This window comes from Rhinatrema bivittatum, chromosome 2 (genome assembly GCF_901001135.1).
Source record: "Rhinatrema bivittatum chromosome 2, aRhiBiv1.1, whole genome shotgun sequence".
Taxonomy (NCBI): domain Eukaryota; kingdom Metazoa; phylum Chordata; class Amphibia; order Gymnophiona; family Rhinatrematidae; genus Rhinatrema; species Rhinatrema bivittatum.
The window spans coordinates 135,347,897-135,371,783 of NC_042616.1; the positions used below are offsets into that span (position 1 = coordinate 135,347,897).

General features: G+C 44.7%; 1 protein-coding gene across 1 annotated transcript in view; it reads right to left on the bottom strand.

Moving 5' to 3' along the window:
- YME1L1 (YME1 like 1 ATPase) overlaps window positions 1-23,887 on the bottom strand; it is a 225,473-nt gene that overhangs the window by 52,269 nt on the left and 149,317 nt on the right. The window contains 1 exon segment of the mRNA XM_029588647.1: window positions 21,567-21,712. Within this exon segment, the coding sequence (XP_029444507.1) occupies window positions 21,567-21,712 (146 nt within the window).

A 23,887-nucleotide genomic window follows, 5' to 3' on the forward strand; every position in this document is an offset into this window, starting at 1 on the left:
ATGGGACTTTGTCGCAGAAGCTTCAGCAGATGAGTGAGTCAACGGACTGTCCACTGCTAAGTTTCTCAGGTCTGCAAACTAAGGTCACCTTGGCCACTCCGGCACCACTAGGATCACCTCACCCGGATGGATCTCTATCCATCACAAGATCTTACCCACCAGAGGCCACGGGGAAACACGTACAGAATGCTGCTCAGCCAAGGCAGAACTAAGGCATCAATCCCTTCTGCTCCCTGCTCCCTTCCCTGACTGAAGAACCATGGGGCCTTGGCGTTTTGGAAAGTCACCATTAGATCCATGTGCGGCCTGCACCATCTTCGGGTGAGGCGCATTGCTTCCTCTGATAGTTCCCACTATCCAGGATACAACTGCTGACGGCTGAGGAAATCTGCTTGCACATTGTCTGCTCCCACTATGTGAGAAGCTGCTAACAGCCCCAAATGCTGCTCTGCCCAGTTGAACAACTCCTGGGCCTCATGAGCTACCGCCCGACTCTTGGTACCACCCTGTTGGTTGATGTAAGCTACAGTCATCGTAATGTCCGACAAGATTCTCATTGGCTTGCCCCTCAGAGGCAGGAACGCCTGCACTGCCCTTGACCCTAGGCGGTTGATAGTCCACAATGCTTCCTCCAACAACCACAAACCCTGAACAGACTGGTCCTGACACCACTCCCCACCCGAAGAGACTGGCGTCGGTGGTAACAATTCTCCAGTCCGGAACCTACAAGTTCACTCCTTGTCTCAACTTGTCCTGGACAAGCCACCACGAGAGGCTGGACCTGGCAAACTCCGTTAGAGGGAGCAGCAGATGAAACTGCTCTGACGGATTCCAGGAGGAAAGCAATACTGACTGAAGAGGCCACATATGAGCGAATGCCCACAGAACCAATTCCAACATGAAAGCCATAGAGCCGAGAACCTGCAAGTAATTCCTGGGTACCTGCTTCTGTAGCAAAGCTTGGACCTGTAGCTGTAATTTCAAAGTGAGAAACACCTGCCCCACCTTGGTATCAAAATGCGCCCCCAGAAATTCCAACACTTGAAAAAGGGAAAGATGACTCTTGGCCTGATTGACAATCCATCCTAATGACCTCAGGCACTGAAGCACCACATCTGCTGCCTGTCAGCAAAGGACCTCTGACTTCGCCAAATATGGGTGAACCAAGATGCCCTCCCTCCGGAGAGCCGCCGCCATGACAACCATCACCTTGGTGAAAGTCCTGGGCGCTGTCACCAGACCGAATGGAAGGGTGCAAAACTGAAGACGCCGTCGCAGAACCATGAATCTGAGATCTTTGATGGTCAGGTTTGATTCCTATATGCAAATATGCTTCGGTCAAGTCCAGAGAAACTAGGAATTCTTCCTTGCGCACCGCTGCAATTACTAAACGCACAGTTTCCATACAAAACAGAGGAACCTTGAGAGAGCAGAGCTGCTTACCTGTAACAGGTGTTCTCACAGGACAGTAGGATGTAGTCCTCACATGTGGGTGACGTCAGACGGAGCCCTGTCACGGAACACTTTTGTCAAAGTTTCTAGAACTTTGACTGGCACACTGAGCATGCCCAGCATGCCATAATCCCTGTGGCCACAGGGGTGTCCCCTTCAGTCTCGTTTGTAGCAAACGTTGCGAGCAAAAAATAAAATAAGAAAACTGTTTCGGACCCAACTCCGCGGCGTGGTGGGTGGGTTTCGTGAGGACTACATCCTGCTGTCCTGGGAGAACACCTGTTACAGGTAAGCAACTCTTTCTCCCAGGACAAGCAGGATGCTAGTCCTCACTTGTGACCCACTATGAAGCACAGGTATTTGCGGTGATGTGGGAATATTGTGATATGTGCGTAGGCGTCCTGAAGGTCCAGAGAACAGAGCCAATCTCCTTTTTGCAGTAGGGGAAGCATGGTGCTGAGACACACCATCCTGAACTTTTCTTTTTGAAGGAATCTGTTGAGATTGAGGTGGTCTAGGATGGGGCGGAAACCGCTCAATTTTTTTGGAATCAGAAAATAACGCGAGTAGAACCCTCTGCCCCTCTGTGTCAGGGGGACGGTTTCCATGGCCCTGGTTCGCAGAAGGGTGGAAAGTTATGACTCTAGAAGTAATGTGTGGTCTTTTTGGGTCCACAGTGGATTGGGTGGAGAGTCCAGGGGTACTGTGAGGAAGTTTAGACGGTAACCCTGGGCTATGATGGAAATTACCCATTGATCTGTTGTCACGAAGTGCCAGTTGGTTTGGAAGTGGCACAATTGGCCTCCTACGGGTATTTCTGGGTTTGGGTTCATGGATGAGTGACCACTGTTCTCTGGAAACGCATCAAAATCCAGAGGCTGGACCAACTTGCGAAGCTGGCTGTGCTCTGGATGCTTTGGGCTGGAGTGTATGTCCCCTTTGAGGGGTTCTGGCTGGTTTCGCTCTGGACGCAGAAGGGTAGTATTTGCGTGAGTGGTAGAATGGTCTTCTAGGGTGCCTTCTCATGCTTTTACGGTATGAGGAGGGAGCATCTGTTGTGACTGTGGACAACTGATGCAGGGTCTCGTGGTGGTCTTTCAACTAAGTCACTGTCTCTTGTATCTTATCACCAAAGAGATTGTCTCCAGTGCACGGGAGATCAGCAAGTTTGTCTTGGACCTCAGGTCTTAAGTCAGAAGCCTTTAGCCAGGCCCATCTTCTGGCAGTGACTCCTGTTGCTAACGGGAAGCAGTCTCAAAGGAGTCATATGCCGCTCTTACTTCATGCTTTCCTGCTTCAAGGCCCTTGTGGATAATGGCAGACAAGCTTTCTTCTTGTTGTTGAGGCAATGAGTCTGCGAAATCTTGGACCTGTTTCCAAAGGTTTCTTTGGTACTTTTCATATACAGCTGGTAGGCAGCTATATGGGACAGCAACATGGAGCCTTGGAAAATTTTCTGACCCAGTCCATCTAAGAACTTCTGATCCTTACCAGGAGGAGCTGAGGAATGCGGACGTAATCGCTTTGCCTTTTTCTGTGCAGATTCCACCACCACAGATTGATGAGATAGCTGCGGTTTTTGAAAGCCTGGGGCATGTTGAACTAAATATGTTGCATCTGTTTTCCTATTTACTGGAGGAACAGTCCAGGATGCTCCCAAAGGTGGTGTAGAAGATCCAATTAGGACCTCATGTACTGGAATGGCCATGATTTCCTTGGGGGCATCAACAAACTGCAGAACCTCCAAGGTCTTGTGACGCGTGCCCTACTCCATCACTAGATTGAAGGGGATGATCTCGGATATTTCCTTGATAAAGTTGGCAAAGGAAAGGTCCTCGGGAGGAGAGCGCCGTCTTTCCTCTGGAGAAGAAGGCTCAGAGTAAATCCTCTGATGTAGAGGTATCTGTATCCACATCCTCCAATGGGTCATAGGAAGTCTCATGTCAAGATCCTGGAGGAGGGAGAATGTCCAAAACTCCAGGATATGTCGGCATCGATGGAGGCCTTGATGGAGGGTATACTGGCATCGATGGAGGCTTCGATGGCATCAAGGGGCACGGTGGACGTTTAGGTCCCGAGAGCCCCGATGTACCAGGAAGCGGTTCCAGTATCGATGGACCTGGAGTTGGACTGGAAGTAGTGCCCGGAATGGGTATCGGGAGCTGCAGAGGTCTCGATGGCTGACTGAGCCGATGGAACGGGCAGAGTCGGAAAAACACCGATGAGGATATCAAGTCTGTCCAGTAGCGGTGCAAACACAGAAGGTTCTGGGGTTAGTGCCGATATGGAGGCCGATCTCAAAGACGGTTGTAGATTCTGGAAGGCATCGTGGACTGCCTGGCGGACAAGCATGTCCAGTTCCTCCCTGAAAGCTGATGTGGATAACGCAGCTACAGGGGGAGGCAGGCTAGGTATTACTGGCTCTTCCACAGGAGTTTGTGGAAGCACAGTACCCAGCACCGATATCGGTGGGGAACGCCTCAGGGAATCGGGTGCAGAGAAGGTTGGGGGCTCCTCTACCCGGGCCTTCTTTGAAGGTGGCTCGATGGCCACTGATGCTGCTGCGATGTTGGTGCCGGCACCAGGAGTGGAATCGCTTTGGTGACAGTGGCGATGTTTCCCTCAGTGCTCGGTCCGGTCTTTCCCTGGCACAGAGGATGATGCTACCAATGCCCTGGATGGCATCTGTGATGGATGGTCACCGTCTCCCTGTCATTCCTGGCAAGGCTTGTCGGTGGAAGGTCCCTTACTCGCCGGTGATGACTACGCAGAAGTCAATGGAGTTAATCTTGTTTTGAAGAGAGTCTCCATCTTATCCAGACGGGCACGTCTGCCTTTTGGAGTTATTTGGGCGCATTCGGGATACTGATGGACATCGTGCGACGAGCCAAGGCACAGAACACACACAGTGTGAGGGTCTGTGATGGACATTGTTCGCAGACACTCTGGGCACTTTCTAAACCCGGTCACCATGCCAATAAAAAGGGCGTAAAACAGTCAGTGGCCTGCGGGAACCGAGTGGTAAGGTGGCAGGAACCGACTGGAGACACGGGAAAGTACTCACCGAGCATCGGAGGAACATGGAGCGTGATGGGAGACCCCTGTTAGGGAACTTTTAAGAAGTAAACTTCAATTTTTTCCGTGAGGAAAATAGGTGAGAGAAATCTCACAGAGATCCAAACCCGCGAGGCAAACTGCAGCATGGGAAAAAAAAGAAACTGAAGGGAAACCCTGTGGCCACAGGGATTATGACATTCTGGGCATGCTCGGTGTGCCAGTCAAAGTTCTAGAAACTTTGACAAAAGTGTTCCGTGACAGGGCTCGTCTCATGACGTCACCCACATGTGAGGACTACCATCCTGCTTGTCCTGGGAGAACATTCACTTTCTTCAAGTCCAAAATGGATCAAATTGTCCCTTCTTGCTTGGGAATGACAAAATTAATGGAATAGCGGCCTTTCCGCTGCTCTTCCAGAGGTACAGGAACAATGGTTCTCAGCAAGCGCAGAGAACCTTCTGCTGTTACACAAGTCTCTTTCCCACGTATGAGCAGGGGGAGCCCATGAACAAATCTTAGCGGATGATCATCCGCTAAAGTGTAACCTTGTCTTATCCGACGTGATTTTGGCCCACTCCTCATATGAGAGAGTCAACTGACCCCTTAAAACTGGTACCAAGGAGTGAACCGTCCTCATATCATTGGGTGGACTTGGCTCCACTACTCCCTTGGTTAGAGCCATCTCTATTCGATCTTTGCCCATGAGAAGACTTATTTCAGGATGATTGCCTCCCAGTGGATTGCCTCTGGGTGCCACTGGGAGCCCTGCTGAATCAGAAACTTTTACTGCCTCTGAAATGAGAGCGTGAAGGAAAAGATCCTTTCCCTTTAGGCTTATTTTCAGGCAATTTATGACCTTTACTCTCCCCGAGAAGTCTGATCATCTCCTCTAAGCCTTGACCAAAGAGCAGCTTCCTTTTAAAAGGTTAGGCTCCCAGATGAGTCTTAGATGACATCCGCCAACCAGTTCCTCAACCAGAGGAGTTTCCTGGCCAAAACTGCTGACATCATTGTCCGTGAAGTTCAAATGAGGTCGTACAACACATTGGCTCCATAGGCTACCATGGCTTCCAGCCGCTCAGCCTCAATGTCAGACATGACCTTGTCTGACTGCAACGCTGTACCCAGTGGAGACCTGCCCTTAGCATAAAACTGCTGCACAGCACAGCCCATATCCCAAGGGCAGACACCTCAAAATCTTCTTGAGGTGAACTTCCACCTTCCTATCCTGAAGGTCCTTTAGAGCTATAGCACCAGCCACAAGAATGGTGGTCGTCTTCGTGACAGCCAAAACAGAGGCATCTATCTTCGGTACCTTAAGGAGTTCCAGAGTATCCTCTGGCAAGGGATATAACTTGTCCATTGCTCTGCTCACTTTCAAGCCTGTCTCAGGAATATCCCACTCCCTGAAAACCAATTTCTTGACTGACTTATGGAAAGGAAAGTCTTTTGCCAGACCTCGGAGGCCATCCATTACCAGGTCTTCCTGTGGAAGCTTTATCTCTAATTCTTCCAGAACATAGGGTATCAGGGGACAACTCTTCCTTGTGGAACAGCAGAACTGATTTTGGATCATCCCCGGCACTTCTTCCATATCCTGGTCCAACACAGTGATATCCACCCCCTGGCAGGGCTGGCGCCTGCGGGTCCTCATCTTCAGAAAATTCCTCAGTTGTGCCTGTTGGTGCAGGTGCCCCCAGGACTGTCCGAACCCTTGAAGCCCCCACCGCCTTAAAGGGTGTAACCCTCTTCTCCGGCCACAGGCGCACTGAAGACCCCTGGGCAGTCTTGCACCGCCCTGCGACTTTTCTGGCCAAGAACGCCTTGTGCAGCAACAGTACAAATTCAGAAGAAAAATTAGGAGTCTTCTGAGGCTCCCTCATCCCCTGAATGGGCCCATTCAGACTGCTGACCTCCCCCAGAGGCCCTATATGAGCTGGGGAAAGAGGCGGAGGAGAATCCCCCTCCCCCCCGGCCCCTGAAGGAGCCATGAAAGTAGATAAAATGGCTGCCGTTTCCACGCTTAGCAAGAAGGGGTCCATCCACTGCCTGCAGTGCAACTGAAAGCCTGCTAGACTTGTGCCGCCTCTCCGATGTTGCTGGGACAATCGCCAAAGTTCCCTCTCCCCGGAGAGGCACAGAGCATCGGCCATTGCGGGAGAGAAGCATGCATCCCCACCTACCACAGAACTCAAGCTGTGTGGCATCGCTGTGAAGCGCCAGGACCCCAACAGTATCAAACACCTACAGACAGCCACCAGAGAAACAGAGCCACCAGGGAGACTCGCAGCAACAGTCGCTGAAGGATCAGGGTACAAAGGAGAGCCACTCAATCAGCCTCAGGGAAAAGAAACCAGAACCTTACTACCTTTTTTTTTTCATCCAAGAAATAAAAAGACTACTTCTCTTTCAAGAAGGCTGGCTGCAGATTCTGATCGTCCTCCTGCAGGCGAGGGAACTGGGATCCAGAGTTATATGCCTGTACCGGCGATCTAGGACTGAGCACTAAAGGGCCACCAATCCCCTGCTCGTCTGCCTCAAAACCAGGGAGGCTGGCCCCACCAGGACCTAAGCAATCCCCTGGGAGTTAATGCCAAATTTTTCTTTTTGGAAATAGAGACTACATGTTTTACACCTCCATCTGCTGGAGACAGAGAAATACTGGAGAACTGCAGATGGCACCTCTGGTTATGTTGCAGTGTCAGCAACACACTGTCTCCATCTGCTGGAAGGTAGGCAAAACCCAAGAGTCTGGACTGATCTGGGTCCGGTACGGGGAACGATCACATTAAAACATTTCCAATTCAGGGAAGGAAGAAAGTACCAAAAGCAAGCAGCCCTACTAGGTGGTGTCTGTCTTGGTTCAAGAAATACAATGATCCTAAATTGTTTTACTGACTCAACTATTTAGATCTGAATTTGGATTTTTAGATTTAAGTTACTCCTCTTTCTAAATCTGAACTCAAAGCAAGTTACATTCAGGTACAGCAGGTATATCCCCTTCCCCAGAGAGCTTACAAAGTAAGTTTCCTGAAGCAAAGAGAGTGAATTTACTAGAAGTTCCCTCTGTTCAACATGCTCATTTATATAGTACTCGTGAGACCTCTTTTTCCATTGCTGCGCCAACACAATGGAATCTTATTCCATTTGAGCTCAGTTCTTTGGATGATGCAAAAAAGTTCAGACAGTTATTGAAAGAGCATCTTCTCCATCGTGCATACAACATATTCTAGATTGCTGCTAGCAGAATAAATACCTCTATAGATGTGAGAAGCCTGCTACATATTGTGGGTGATTGATTATTTACTTTGTCTATATGAGACTGGTTATTTTTGTCTATATGAAATATATGTAATTTGTGTGGTATTGTATTTATTATTTTTATGTTTTAATTATGTATGTTAATGCTGTAAATCACCTAGGACTTTCTGTGGTAGGCGATCAATAAATTTTAATAAATGAAATGAAGTGACTTGCCCAAGGCCATTAGGAGTGCCAGTGGAAGAAAGGAGAGGTGGGAATGTCAGTGGTATTTGAACACTGGCTACCCTGGTTCTCAGCCCTCTGTTTTAACCACTCAGCTACTCCTACACAGTCAAAATATGCATATGACAAACTAGTTGCATCTTCAAGGATTTGTTCCATTGCCTACTGAAAGCTGTTGGCAAACAGTGCCTGAATACACAAACAAAAACATCTTAAGTCCTTCTCTTTCATATGCCAGACTATGCATTTTGCTCAAACTTCAGTCTAATGGAAGTGTACCTATTCCATTCTAGCAGACATAACCTCATCATGTTAGTCCCACTAAATTAAGAATTCAAATAAGTAGCGACCTGTAAAACTGTTCAGTTACCCCACTTTTGCCTAGCAGTTTCCTTCTGTTTCTGCAGGATTCCACTTAATCTGAACCATCCAATAAAGGTACAGAGTGTCTATTTGCAGCTACCCTGGGATTTCCCTTTTTTAAAAGCTCCCTTTACCCTCCAATTTAGCTCAGGTGGCCAAGACACAGATTGAGACTTCCTCTAGAATCTGACCAAAGTGTGCACTTAAATCAAGTAATACAGTGGCTACAGAAAATATATATCCTCTTGCAAAATGTTCATCTTTTCTTTAGAAGCCTGGATATAAAGGGGCAGATTTTACGCGCGTAACCTGAAAAAATCTGCCCCTGCGCGCGCCGAGCCTATTCTGCATAGGCTTGGTGGCACGTGCAAGCCCTGGGACATGCGTAAGTCCTGGGGCTTTCAAAAGTGGGCGGTCTGGGGGCGGGTCCATGGGCGTGTTCTTAGCCCTCCGTTCCGGCCGTGCTGGCACGCGCAAGATACGCCTGCCTCTGGCAGGTGTAAGAAATAAAATAAGGTAGGGGGGATTTAGGTAGGGCTGGGGGGTGGGTTAGATAGGGGAAGGGAGGGGAAGGTGGGGGGGGGGGGGGGGGAAAAAAGTTCGCTCCAAGGCCGCTCCGATTTCGAAGCGGCCTTGGAGGGAACGGGGACAGCCATCGGGGCTCCCCTCGGGCTTGGCATACACAAGGTGCACCCCCTTGCACGCACCGACCAAATCGGGCATAGATTTGTTTGCGCCGGGTTGCGCGAACAAATCTACGCCCGTGCATAAGTTTTAAAATTTGCCCCTAAGTGTATTAATCAGTATTTGTTCCATGTTTCCACATATTGCTCCACAATTACTAAGTGAAAAATATATCCCAGAATATATCCCAGAAATAAAAACATGGAATAGCTTGGTTGGATAATTCCACACCCCACTTGTACTTCTGTAGCAATCCTAAATAAATAAAACTCTGGTGTAATCAATTGCCTTCAAAAGCACATATCAAGCAAACTGCCTCCCCATTGCACTATACTAATTCGCATGATGACAGGATTAATTATGCAGTTCCTAGTGCTTTTCTCTGCTGACTAATGCATTACAAAACAAACACACACACAACTATGAGTACCAAGGAAATGTCTAAAGAACTCAAGGACAAAGCTGTGGAAAGGCACTGATCTAGGAATGTGTATAAAAATTGCAAAATCCTTGAATATCCTTGGCACAGGGTCAAGACGATTAAGTGGAAGATATATACCACCACCAAGACCCTGCCTAGATCAGGCAGTCCCTCCAAACTGGATGACTGAGCAAGGAGGATACTGATTAGGAAGGAAATCAAAAGGCCAGTGAAACCCATTTGTTCAAGAAATCCCATTTTGAATCTCATCTGAAGTATGAAAAGGAACACTCAGATTCTGTAGCCATGTGGCAAAACTGTTTGAATGTAAAACATTACTTTATCTAATTTATATTCCGATTTTCAGGCACTTCAAAGCAGACTGCAATCAGCTACAGCTGGTATTTCCCTATCCCCAGAGGGCTTTTGGCACAAGCCCAGCACAACACAGGACACAGAGAACACCATCCCTGCTGTGAAGCATAGTGATAACATGTTATGAGAATGTTTCATATCATCAGGATCTGGGACACTTGTTTGACGAGAAAGGACAATGAATGGAAAAAAATCTGGGAAAGCCCTTTAAGGAAAATCTGCTGCCCTCTTCGAGAAATCATAAACTGGGATACACAGTCACTTTTTTGCATGACAATTACTTAAAATACACAGTCAAAGCCCCAACCTCAATGCAATCAAAAATCCATGGCTTAACTTGAAGACTGCTGTCCATAAACATTTCCCAAGGAACCTGCCAGAGCATGAACTGCTTTGTAAAGCAGAATGATCTAATATTGACCAATCTGCTTGTGCAAATTTGGTACATATTTATCCCAACAGCTTCACAACTATAATTTCTTCCACCAAGTATTGCTTCAGGGAGTGGAGAGGGAGAGACTTATCCAATTGTTAGATTTCGGGGGGGGGGGGGGGTTGTTTTTTGTTTTGTTTTAAATACATATATGCTTTATTCCCCAACAAAACGTTTTTGCCCTGAAAGATAGAGTATGGTGTGCTCATGAATGGAAAAGGAAAACTGGTTCTTACCTGCTAATTTTCATCCCTGGAATACCACAGATCAGTCTAGAAAAGTGGTTTTGCATCCCTACCAGAAAAATGGAGGCAAAGAAAAACTTTTCAGGCACTGCTACTTAGCCACGAGTCTCATCTGCAGTCCCTTAGTATTGACCTGTACTCAAGCCACGATGAGTATCTCCCAAACTCCAAGGATTTCTCCCTCTACAGCGAGCTGAGGAATAAGTTGGAACCCCAATAAAACTGAACCCTCAATTTAGGGTAATGAAGAAAAAGCTTCCAAACAGCTTACACTATGTACAATCTTGTTCAAATTCTGCAGCACTCATTCGAATTCTGCATCACTAGCAGCATCCAGAAGCGGTAAAGTCTTTCATAAGGGGATGGGAGTCTCAACTGATCTGTGATATTCCAGAAACAAAAACTGGCAGGTAAAAACCAATTTTCCTTTTCTATTCATACCCCATATCAGTCCAGACAAGTGGGATGTACCCAAGTCCCTCTACACTGGATGGTAACCCAAAAGATCCTCACCAAATTCGGCCTCCTCCGGGGTCCTGACATCCAAACAGTAATGTTTAGTAAAAGTGCGCAAAGAGGACCAAGTTATTGCTCGACAAATCTCCTGCAGAGAAACCAATTGACACTTCACCCAGGAGACTGCCTGAGTCCTAGTAGAATGTGCCTTCTGGGACCAAACTTTACAGATATAGGCCGAAACAATCACTTCAACATCTTGCAATCTTGCTCTTCGCCACCTTGCAACCCTTCTTTGGTCCACTAAACACAAAGAGATAGTCCAACCTCCGGAAGTCATTTGTCACCTTGAGATATCGCAATAGAACCAGACATCTCCAAAAGGTGAAGTTCCCTTGCATGGGGTGAATCAGATGTCAGGCGTGAAAAGCCCGGTAATTCCACAGTCTGGCTAAGATGAAAAACCGACATGACATTGGGCAAAAAGGAAGACACCACCCGCAATGAGACTCCCATCATTGGAAAACCGCAAAAAAGGATCTCTGCATGATAATGCTTGTAGCTCCGAAATTCATCTAGTTGAACAAATCGCCACCAGGAACACAGTCTTCAGGGTAAGGTCCTTCAAAGAAGCATCAGATTAAGACTCCAAGACGGACAAAGTCTACAAACCAGAGAGCGCAAATACTTTGCTCCTTTAAGAAAACATAATGTGTCTGGACTAGACACTAGCGGCCATCCTTGCAGCCTCCTTCTGGAACAGCCCAAGGCTGCTACCTGGACTTAGAGATTTATAGGCTAAACCTTTTGACAAGCCATCTTGCAAAAAGACCAAGACCTCGGCAACGTCCACCTGCAAAGGATCAGCATCATGGACCTCAACACCTCCAAACTTGGACATACGCCAAAAGTAGAAGATCTTCCAGCCTGAAGTAGAATAGTCATCACCAGCTCCGAATACTCCTTCAAACAGAAGCATCACCTCTCAAAAGCCAGGTCGCTAGACAGAAGCAATCCGCTTGCCCTTGAAGCAGCAATCCCCTCAGGTGGCTTAAGCGGATGAGGCCATCTACTGCCAGCTGGACTAGATCCACAAATCAGGGACAGCTCGGCCACTCTAGCGCCACAAGGACCACTCTTCCTGGATGTTGTCAGATGCGCTTAACACTCAACCTACAAGTGGAAATACATACAGCAGAAGTCTCACTGGCCATGGCTGAACCAGAGCATCAATACCTTTGGAGCTGAAATCCCTCCGGTGGCTGAAAAATTTGCTCACTTTGGCATTCTTCCACGTTGCCTTGAGATCAAACTGGGTCTTGCCACACCTGCGCCGATCGAGGGCAAAGGCCTCCGCTGACAGCTCCCGTTCTCCCAAGTCCAGATATTGCCTGCTGAGATAGTCCACTTGCACATTGTCCTCACCTGCCACACGTGAAGCTGCTAGTACTGCTAGATGAAGTTCAACCTAAGCAAAGAGATCCTGAACATCCTGAGCCACAAAACGACTTTATTCCGCCCTGATTGACATAGGCCACATGCACTGCATGCCCCTGAATCTGAGGAAGACCGACCAGCAACACCCTGTGCACTGCCCTTATTTTCAGATGGTTCATTGACTAGGATGCCTCCACCAGCGACCACTGTCCTTAGGTCATCAATCCCTGACATACTACTCCCCAAACAGTGAGGCTGGCATCTGTGGTCACAACCATCCAGTCTGGAACCTCTAGACCCATTCCCTTCTCCAAATTGGGACACGACAACCACCACAAAACACTGGATCTGGATTCCTCCTGGAGAGGCAACAGTTGCTGAAACTCCTCAGACAACGGATTCCAACGGGACAGTAGTGCCTTCTGAAGAAGTCACATGTCAGCAAATGCCCATGGCACCAACTCCAGGGTAGAGGCCATGGATCCTAGCACTTATAAATAATCCCAGACTTTGCGAACCGCCAAATCCTGTAGCCGAATCCCTTGTGACTGCAACTTGGCCACGCTCTCTGAGATAAGAAACACCTTGCCTAACTGGGTGTCGAATCGTGCTCCCAGATAATCTAGCAACTGAGATAGCTCCAGGTGGCTCTTTGCTAGGTTTATCACTCAGCCCAGGAACCTTAGACACTCTGTAACCCGTTGAATGGAACAGTGACACTCCATCTCAGACTTCGCCAGAATGAGCCAATCTTTCAGGTACAGATGCACTAATACCCTTTCCTTTCTGAGGGCCACCACTGCCACCACCTTCGTGAACACTCTTAGTGCGATCGCAATCCTGAAGGGAAGCACGCGAAACTGAAAGTGTTCTCTCTGAAGTGTAGAAACATTTGATGGTCTGTTCAGATGGGAATGTGGAGATATACCTCTGTTAGATTTGAGGCAGCGAGAAACTCCCCCTTGCTTACTGCTGCAATCACCATGCACAATTTATCCATCCGAAAACACGGCACCCGCAAGGCCACACCAACCTTTTGTAGATCTAGAATGGGCCGAAAGGAACCCTCCTTCTTTGGAACCACGATGTACACTGAATATCTTCCTCGACTCTGTTCTCACTGCGGAACTGGATAATGGCTTCCAAGCGCTACAGCCTTAGGAGGGTGTCTTACACTGCAACCCACTTGATGCTCGAAGCATAATGAGACACCACAAAGGCTTCTTTGATGGGATGTGAAAATTCTAAGGTTTAGCCATCCTTTACCACTTTTATAACCCACTGATTGGAAGTGATTCTGGTCCACTCCTTGTAAAAACGGGACAACCTTCCTCCAATAGCTTCCAGGGAAGAGTTGACCAGCCTGCCTTCTTTGGATGGATTTCGCACCTCTGGAACCCTAACCAGAACTATCTCTGCCCGTTCTATGGGTCCCTCGAAAGGACTGCTGCCTTCCTGAACCCTGCTTCTATAGTCTTCAAGCAGCTACCACAGACACCATATTCCTGGCCAACGTCCAAACCATATCACGCAGGGCATCTGCCACAAATGCCACTCCTACTACCAACCGAGCCTCCAGGCTGGAATCAGCAGAGGTCCCCACTATTTTCTTCTGCGCCTTCTACACCCAGCAAAAACAAGCTCTCTGCATGAGGCTTGCACAGACCGCAGCTCTAAGGGTCAGCGCTGAAACCTCAAAGTCTCTTTAGCAAGATCTCTAGCTTCCAGTCCTGGACATCATTGAGAGCCGCCGACACAGCCACAGGAATGGTTGTCTGTCATCACCGAAACTGCAGCATACACCTTTGGAAGCTTTCAAAGCTCCAAAGTGCCCTCTGGCAAGGGATACACCTGGCATAGCCCTGGCCCACTTTCAGTCCTGCCTCAGGCAAGTCCCATTCCCGGTCAAGCAGTTTCTTTACCTTCCTCGGCAAGGGTAAGGCCTTCAGTGGTCAATGCAGCCCGTCCAAAACCAGTACACCCGTGTCTGAATCCTCCTGTGTGACCTTGATCCCCAGTTCCTCTAGAACCTGTAAGATTAGAGGCTGCAACTACTTCTTACACAACAATCTCACCACCCTAGGGTCACCCCTTCCACGAGAGGCATATCCTCTGCATCCAGGTCACTGTCCACCAGGACTGTAGTAAGATCCACGCTTGGATCAACACCTGGGTCATTTTGCGAATCCCTCTGAGACTATTCGAGGAGATCTCCCTCCACTCCCGATCTCAGGCCCAAAAGATAAAGAATGCCCCCCCACACTGGGAAGCACCTCAGCTCAAGGCTTCTTAGTCGAGTTCTGGGACTTCTGGGTGGTTGACCGCTTACCCGCCTGCTTCCTTCTTGGCGAGGTAGGCTTCATGCAGCAATACAAAATCCACAGAAAACTCCTCAGGCTCACTGTCCTCTTTATATGCCAGGTCCTCCACAGGTTCGCCTGCCACATCTCTCCCTTCTCCAGTTTCTTGCTGTACTGGACAAAGTGGGTGAGGGGAGTCCCTGCACTCCCTATCCATGGCACACCTCCTGCCATGTGGAGACAAAATGGCCACCATCTCCTTCAACCTTCTGGGACCTCCTGAATGGGGCCCACAGACCATATGCAGTATCTGCCTGCTGAGCCCTCTGCTGAGGTCCCTTCACCTCCAGAGGCACAGCTGATGCACAGTAAGGCTGCTCTGAGGCCTCTCCCTGTAGGCCCGGCAAACTTTCCCACACTCCACGAAAAGCACCATGAAGTGCGATGCAGCATGCGGCTAAAAATAAGAAAAAGAAACTCTGCTGCCGCCCCAGGTGCTGAAAACAATGAGTTACACACGTTTCCCTTCTCACCCCCCAATCACCAAGCCGACTGCCAACAGCAGAGAAAAAAAAGCCTGAACTTTATAATTAAAAAAAAGGGGGGGACGGGGGACACTGCCACTGAGCAACCCAGATAGAAACAAATGGAAGCTATACTTTTCTGCTTCTGGGTGCACTGGCCGGACAAGTGAGAAGGCCTTAGGGGGAGTGAAGGAATCAGGGCCCCTGGCTTTCCCTCCCTCTGGAAATCAAGGGTCGAGCCTGGCTAGGAATAGCCAACACACCCCACCCGTCTTGCTCAACCAGGAGGATGGCTCACAAAGGAACCTAACAGGTCTGGGAGCATCAGTCTTCGCTTCTTTCTTCTCCTTTCCTAATTCTATACTTTTTTTTTTTTTTTTTTTTTTTTACTAAGCTCAGACTGCAGGTTTGCACATCTACCATCTGCTGGAGACAGAAATACTGAGGGACTCCAGGTGGCACTCTCGGTTAAGTAACAGTGCCTGAAAAGTGTTTATTCTCTGCCTTCATCTGCTGGTAGGAATGCAAAACCACTTGTATGTACTAGACTAGGGAAGAAAAAAAATCATTTAGAAAATATTTTCAAACTAAATTTAAACACACGCACAGAGTGGTTTGCAAAAGTATTTAATGCCCTAAAACAGTGGTCCCCAACCCTGTCCTGGGTGCCCACTAGCCAGTCAGGTTTTCAGAATATCCACAATGAATATGCATGAGAGAAAATTTGCATGCACTGCCTCCATAACATGCAAATTTTCTCATGCATATTCATTGTGGATATCTTGAAAACCCGAATGGCTGGTGGGCCCCCAGGACAGGGTTGGGGACCACTGCCCTAAAAAGTCTGCAGAATTGTGTGGATTACAAATTACATTTTTCTAGACAGTATATTTACTGCAAACAAATATGCTCAAAGTAAATTTTCAAAGCCATAACTCATTTCTTTCCATTTTTTTGTAAAATAAATTAAAAGCTGAAAAATATTGCTTTGCATAAGTATTCAACTCCTTCAGACTAGTAAATGGTAGAACAACCTTTTGCTGCAAGAACAGCTTTAAATCTGTTGGGGTAAGTTTCTATCAGCTTTGCATACTGTTTGAGAGCGAATTTTGCCCATTCTTCCTGGCAGATGTGTTACAAATTGTTCAGACTGGTTGTATGATGCTTAAGGATTGCAATTTCAAAAAGTGCCACAGATTCTCGATTGGATTTAGATCTAGACTTTTGACATGGCCATTATAAAACATTCAACGTTTTGTGGTTCAACCACTTGTGTTGCTTTAGCCTTGTGCTTGGGATCATATGCCCCTAAAAGGTGAACTTTCTCCCACGTTTTAGTTTTATAGCAGACTGAAGCAGGTTGTCTTGCAGTATTTACCTGTATGTTGCACCAACCATCCATCCTTCAATTTTAACAAGATATCCAGTCCACATTGAGGAAAAAGCATCCCCTTAACATGATACTGCCACCCCCCATACTTTACTGTTGGTATGGTGTTTGCACAGGAATGGGTAATGTTAGGTTTGTGCCACACAGTGTTTTGAATTTTAGTCAAAAAGCTCCTTTTTTGTCTCATCTGGCCACAAAACCTTATCCCACATTTTAGCTGGGTCACTGGTGCTTTCTGGCAAACTCCGATGTGCTTTGATGTGCTTTTCTTCAGTAATGGCTTTCTTTTTAGCCACCTTCCCATGCAGGCTAGCTGTATGCAGAGTTCTTGATTATGGTTGACTGGTGCACCTCCACTCCAGTCTCAGCCACTGAACTCTATAGCTCCTTCAAAGTGATTGTTGGCCTTACAAGTCTCCTCCTTGCTCTGATGCTGAGTTTTGACGGATGGCCTTGTCTAGGCAGTGTCTGGGTAGTATGATGCAGCTTCCATTTCCTCACAATTGATCCAACAGTACTCACTGGAATATCCAAGAACCTGGATATTATTTTGTAGCCTTTACCTATCTTGCGCATGTCTATAACATTTTATCTTTAAATTTTCTTAGAATGCTCTTTGGAATTAGGGGGTCTTATATCCAGAAAAGCTGACTTTTTTTATTTTTTTTATTAAATGATTTGCAGTTAGAAGCCAATTGTCAGCCAATTGTTAGAGCAATATTTTTCATCTGTGTAAACTTGGTGTTGAATACGTATGCACGCAGCATTTTTCATTTTTTAATTTTATTTTACAAAAAATGTAGAGAAATAATAATTGTGACTAAGAGTATACTGGTTTGAAATATACATACTATCTGGAACAATCTGTGTGTCATTTGTAATATACTCAAATCTGCTGACTTTTTAGGGAGTCAAATACTTTTGCAAGCTACTGTATATAGTCAAAGATATATTCTATTAGAATAATTGAAGATTTGAATAGTGAATGATTTTAATGTTTGTTTGTAGAGGTCATTTAAAAAACTTGATTTTGTGGTACATGTGGGCAGCAGAGGAATACTGGCAGCAGCAGTTTACAATATGTACAACTAGCTGGAATAACCTCTGAAGATACCTTCTTTGGTGAAACAAAGGGCCCTTGTTTGGGTTTTTGATATAATTCCTTTAAGAATTTGGTACTCATGTGGTTTTTGACCACAGCAATAGAGAAGGAACTTGCTGAGCTGCAGTATAGCTGAATATTTTGTCTGCTAAATAAAGGAATTGATTAACTGTTGGGACTTTGAGGTTTTTATTCAGTTCATGGTTAATTTGTTTTTTTTATAATTTAATGTTTATCCAGCATCCACCATCCAAAGAATATAAAGAATATAAAAACAGCAGCTAATTATTACCTGAATACAATATCATGAATCTACTATAAACTACTATACAGTAGGGATGTGCATTCGGTTTTCCCGAATTAGGCAATTTCGTTGCCTAATTCGTTGCCTAATTCAGAATGGTTTGGGACAACCAAAAACAATTGAATTTTTTCCAAAATTTCAGAAAAAATTCATTTTTGGGTTAGTGCGCACTAACCCGAAAATCGGGCCCCCCCCAAAAAAAAACCCAAACCGCAGGAAAAACGAAATTCCCGCAGGGGGCCCCCAAAACGAAGCCTGACACGATATGAAAACCCGAAGCACATCTCTACTATACAGTCTGTTATTTCTAAGAGGAGAAATGTGATTACACAGTTTTTAATCTGTGTAATGAAAAAGAATTAGTGGTAGTTAATACACGTGTCTAAAAATTTTAATTTATAGAGATATTTCATTAACAATCAGGTATCTCAAGATATGTAACTATTTTGGTGGTTCAACTCATAATATTCTCTCGCGCTCTGTCACATATATATCTCTCACAACACAAACAGCCCAAAGTGTTAGAAACCAGAAGTAGCAATACAAACAAAAACCAAGGTTTCCAGATCAATCATATGAATTCATAGATGCCAAATCTATAATGTTTTATATTGAAAAGTTTTAAATATGTACGACTGCTACCGACTGGATCTGCTAATCAGTCAGACCCAGGTTAGGAGAAGTCACATTACTTTATTTAATATGTATTTTTAGACTCTTTTTATCATTTTTCAAAAAGTATTGCCATGGGAAAATAAAGAACCAACGGGCTTTTGTTTAGGAACTCGCACAAAAATGATAGCAGTACTTAGCTTTAACAGCAGAAATATAGTCCCGATGTGATCACGTTTCGGACCCTTTAGGTCCTGCTTCAGGGGTTGGTGCTTGTAAATCCTCAACAGTAGGTTCGCAATACTAATCCCAAGCGGCAAGCAAAACGGCGTTTTTTTAGTCATTCGTTGGCGATCCGAATTCGGACCTGCTAATGCAAATGGCGACGATGCAGGGTATTTAAACATATCCTCCGGATATGACGTTAGAACCAATGTCAATCAAATCTTTGTCAATCAAATCTTCGGGCGGGCAACGAGAAAGAATTTATTTTGGTAGATAATCCAACAAATAATGTCCTCAACATCCAGCGCTTAAACACCAATTAAAATCTCAAGAAGATAGTAAATCAGCGCTGATACAAAGCTCTTTCTAATCATAGATATATTGACACGGGAGCTCTTAAATAAAACATTGAAAGGGCAACAGCGCATTGATTGTAAACCACAAACGTGGAATACCATGCTATTATCAGATGCTTGAATGTGGAAAAATGTATAATCACACACACAACCAAACACGTCCATAATTTCAAAGCAAATCATCTAGGTCAGAGTATACCAGTTGATTTTTTCATTCAGTCCCCCCCGGATCAACTGTTTGAAGAGTGAAGATCCAATACTGTTCACGCAAATTAAGACGTTGTTGGATATCACCCCCCCCCGTGTACCAGGATGTACCTTTTCAATAATGGACCACTTTAAATCCACAAACTCATGTTTTGCTGACATGCAGTGTTGTACCAAAGGAGCAGTTATTTTGTGATTTTTAATACAACTGTGATGTTCAATGAGCCTTGTTCTTATTTTTCTCTTGGTACGTCCTACATAAACAAGGTCACAGGGACATTGTATAATGTAAATTACACTCTCAGTCTCACATGAAGTGGTGGCCCTCAATTTGATGGTGATATTGTGGTTGGGAGATTTCCATTGTAAACCCGCCATAAGGTTTGAGTGCAGAAGTCACATTTGCCACAAAGATTGATGTCCTCCTCCTCTTGGAGCAGGGGGGGTTGAATCGAATGCTGATTTAACCACCATGTCCCTGATGTTTTGAGCTCTAGAGAAGGCAAACCTAGGTATATTATCAAAAACATGATGCAGTGTTAACACGTGCCAATGAGTTTTAATGATCTGTACCACGTCCTTAGAATGGGCAGAAAATCTTAATATGCATGTTAAAATCTTGAGATGTAGATGACTGTTTGTACTGTAATAACAATTCTCGGTTAGCATACAATGCCCGTTTGTATGCTTTATTGATAACAGAACGAGGATACCCTTTTTGGGAAAATCTAGTCTTTAAATCCATTGCTTGAGTGCGATATTCCTCGGTACTGGAGCATATTCTACGGAGACACAGAAACTGAGACACCGGAAGGCTATCCTTCAGTCTTCTGGGATGATAGCTGGTATATCTCAAAAAATGATTTTTGTCTGTTTCCTTCCTGTATAGTGTGGTAATTATCCTGGTACCTTCACGGACCAGACTAATGTCTAGGAAGGATGCTCTAACTTGATGGTATTGGGCCACAATTGTAAATGTAAATTTTGTTGGTTTAACCAAAGCAAAAACATTTTCAGCTCTTCCTCGGAGGCTGACCAAATGCACAGGACGTCGTCTATGTAGCACTTCCATAACACCATTTTAGTATACCACTCTGATGTATATAAACATGATTCCTCAAAATGAGCAACATAGATATTTGCTATATCGGGGGCAACTGTGACCCCCATCGGCCACTCCTTGTATCTGTAAATAAAAAATGTCATCATCAAATTTGAAAAAAATTCTTATAAAGTACCAGTTCCAAAAGATTCAGCAAAAAACCTTTGGTACCCTATGAGGACGTGGGCAGATTGAAAAATGTTTTTAAGGAGGGCAATGCTTCTCTTTGCGGGGATATGGTGTATAGCGATGTTATGTCTAATGTCACCAAAAAGCAGTGGTCCGGTAAATCAGGAAGTTCTTGAAGTTAACCGTTGCCCCGCCCGAAGATTTGATAGACAAAGATTTGATTGACATTGGTTCTAACGTCATATCCGGAGGATATGTTTAAATACCCTGCATCGTCGCCATTTGCATTAGCAGGTCCGAATTCGGATCGCCAACGAATGACTAAAAAAACGCCGTTTGGCTTGCCGCTTGGGAATTAGTATTGCGAACACTACTGTTGAGGATTTACAAGCACCAACCCCTGAAGCAGGACCTAAAGGGTCCGAACGTGATCACGTCGGGACTATATTTTACTGTTAAAGCTAATAGTTACTTGGCTATCATTTTTGTGCGAGTTCCTAAACAAAAGTCCGTTGGTTCTTTATTTTCCCATGGCAATACTTTTTGAAAAATGATAAGAGTCTAAAAATACATATTAAAATAAAGTAATGTGACTTCTCCTAACCTGGGTCTGACTGATTAACATATATAATCTCGCCAGAGTGGCAACATTCTGAAAGCTTCTACTACGAAGTAATATTAAAATAGCTAATTGAAAAACAGATTAAGTATTCTCTATTTAGATGGGATAAAGTTAGATATTGTTAGACATTGCCATTAAATTGCAAAATGATAAAAACATTTATCAAGCATAGGGGGGTAATTTACTAAGCATTTTTCCCAGAATAGGAGAAAACCTTTAGTAAAAAGACCTCATAGTTTGGCTTTTTTTCTATCAAGGAAATACTGATGTATTCAAAATATAACATACTTACATTGATCAAAACTTTATTTTATTGAGGTACCATTTTAGGATTTCTGTTCGGCCTTTGACATCTGGCCTGGGAACTGTAACTTGCATGTCAAAGCGACCAGTGTCGTATTAAAGCACTGAAGGAGGACAGGACAGAAGACTCAGTAAAAGTTGTGCTCATGTCGAAGCTCAAATGATTATTTATTTTGACATGGTATGGAATATTATACACAGCAAACATGGTTTAAAAATTAGGACACAATGAGCAATAAACACAATTCACAAGAAAGGGAGGTCAATGCCTAAACTGTTTACTGTGACTATATTACTGGTTGTTTTCTATTCTATTTCAAATGTTTTGCCACAACCACCTTGATATAGTTCACAAACAGCAAAAGTTTCTGCTATAAGCATGTTCCATGGTCAGGAAACAAAGCTCAGCTTTCAGCAGTTTGGGCTTAACAGCCCAAAATGTCACTGTGGACACAATTGCAACTCATTTTAATCTACACCAAAAAAAGAAGAGGTTTCTTGAAATTTAAATATCCATGACCAAGGTATAGCATTCATAAAGAACATTAAAATTGTAAAAACACTAAAATAAGAAAATACAAATACTGAAAAAAAGATCTCTTAATAAACCAGGCTTTTACATCTTTTCAGAACTTTAAATAATCTGGACAGTTCCTCAGCTCTAAGGAGTAGGCTATTCCACAATTTAGGGCCTATAAATCTAAAAGCCCCTCTCCTGTATGGAAGCCTAAACAACCCTCCATTACAGAAGGAGCAGCCAACAAACCCTACTGCAAGTTCTGTGTGGGCTCATAAAGGCCCAAGCAATCTTTCAGGTAGCCAGCATCCATCCCTCCTTAAAAACCAAACATACAATCTTGAAAAAAAAAATCAGATTAAAACAAAAAAAAAAACCCCCCAAAACAAAACACTCACAATCAATCCTCCCAGTCAAGGATAAAGGCCCAAGAAGGAAAGCTTGCATTCAAGTGATTATAGCATGGCTACCAAGATGATGTCTATGAGAGCATTTCAGATTCCCAGATCATGTTTCAAGAACTACTGACCAGAGTTGAGTCCACCTGAAGAAGGTACACAACATCTTACAGCAGACTGGCAAACCTACTGAGATGAGCTTTCAACTAGAGTCATTGGGGATGGGTGAACAAAACCTTATGATAGGTAAAAATGGGAAAAAAAGGGCAACATCTGGAAATCTATGTATGCTAGTGTTCATATCATGGTAAATAAAGTTCCAGATCTAGAAGTAGTTATGGAAGATGATGACTTGGAAATACAGCTGTCACGGAGACATGGTACACAGAAAACCATGACTGGGATATAGTTATATCCTACTAGAGACTACTCAGGAAGGATCAAATAGGAATGAAGGTGGTGTGGCACAATATATATAAAAATATTTTAAAAAATTGCAGGGCTTACGAGGTAAGGAGTAGGCACCGTGCGTTAATCTGGTAAAAGAGAATGGAATAGTCTACCCAGCAAATTGCTGGGCAGACTGGCTAGACCATTTGGTCTTTATCTACGATCATATTAATATAATATACAGAATTCCATTACAGACAGCAGAAATGGATAGAGATTTAATGGAGGATATTCACAAAATTGCTAAGAAATGGGAGGCAATATTGCTAGGGGATTTCAATCTGCTGGATGTTGATTGGGATATCTTGGCTGCAAAGTCTTCTAGAAGCAGGGAGAACTGTTCCGTGAACTGGTAACTGAATCCACACAAAAGGTGGGAAGTTTGGATGTGATGCTTATTAATGGGGACAGTATCTAATATTGTAGCAGAAGATCATCTGGGAACCAGTGATTACTGGAAAGCAAGTTTGTATTAGAGAACAGGAGATTAGTTCATTCAAAAGGCGAGGGTCCTAGACTTCAGGAAAACTTAAAATGCAGGAATACCTCAAGGAATGGTTAGCTGGATGGGAAAATCTAGGGAAAGTAAAAAAAAAAGCAATGGGCAAAAGTAAAAAATTAAGGGTAACAACTTGTTAGGAAAATGAAGGAGAGAGGAAAAAGGTATTGTTTTTCTAAAGAAGAAGCTGAAAAGTAAGGAAGAAAAGATTAACATTCAAACTACAAGAGATCACAGAAAGAAGACGACAATATCTGAAAAAGCTAGGAGAAGCTGGGAAAATAGTCAGGAATGCAAAAATTCAAATGGAAGAAAATATAGCAAATATGGTAAAACTTTTATTTTTATTTTTAAGGTGTGTTAGTGATGGAAGTGCAAAAGTGGCATTGTGAGACCCAGAGGTGAAGGGGAAGAATATGTAGAGGCTGTTGAGGAAAA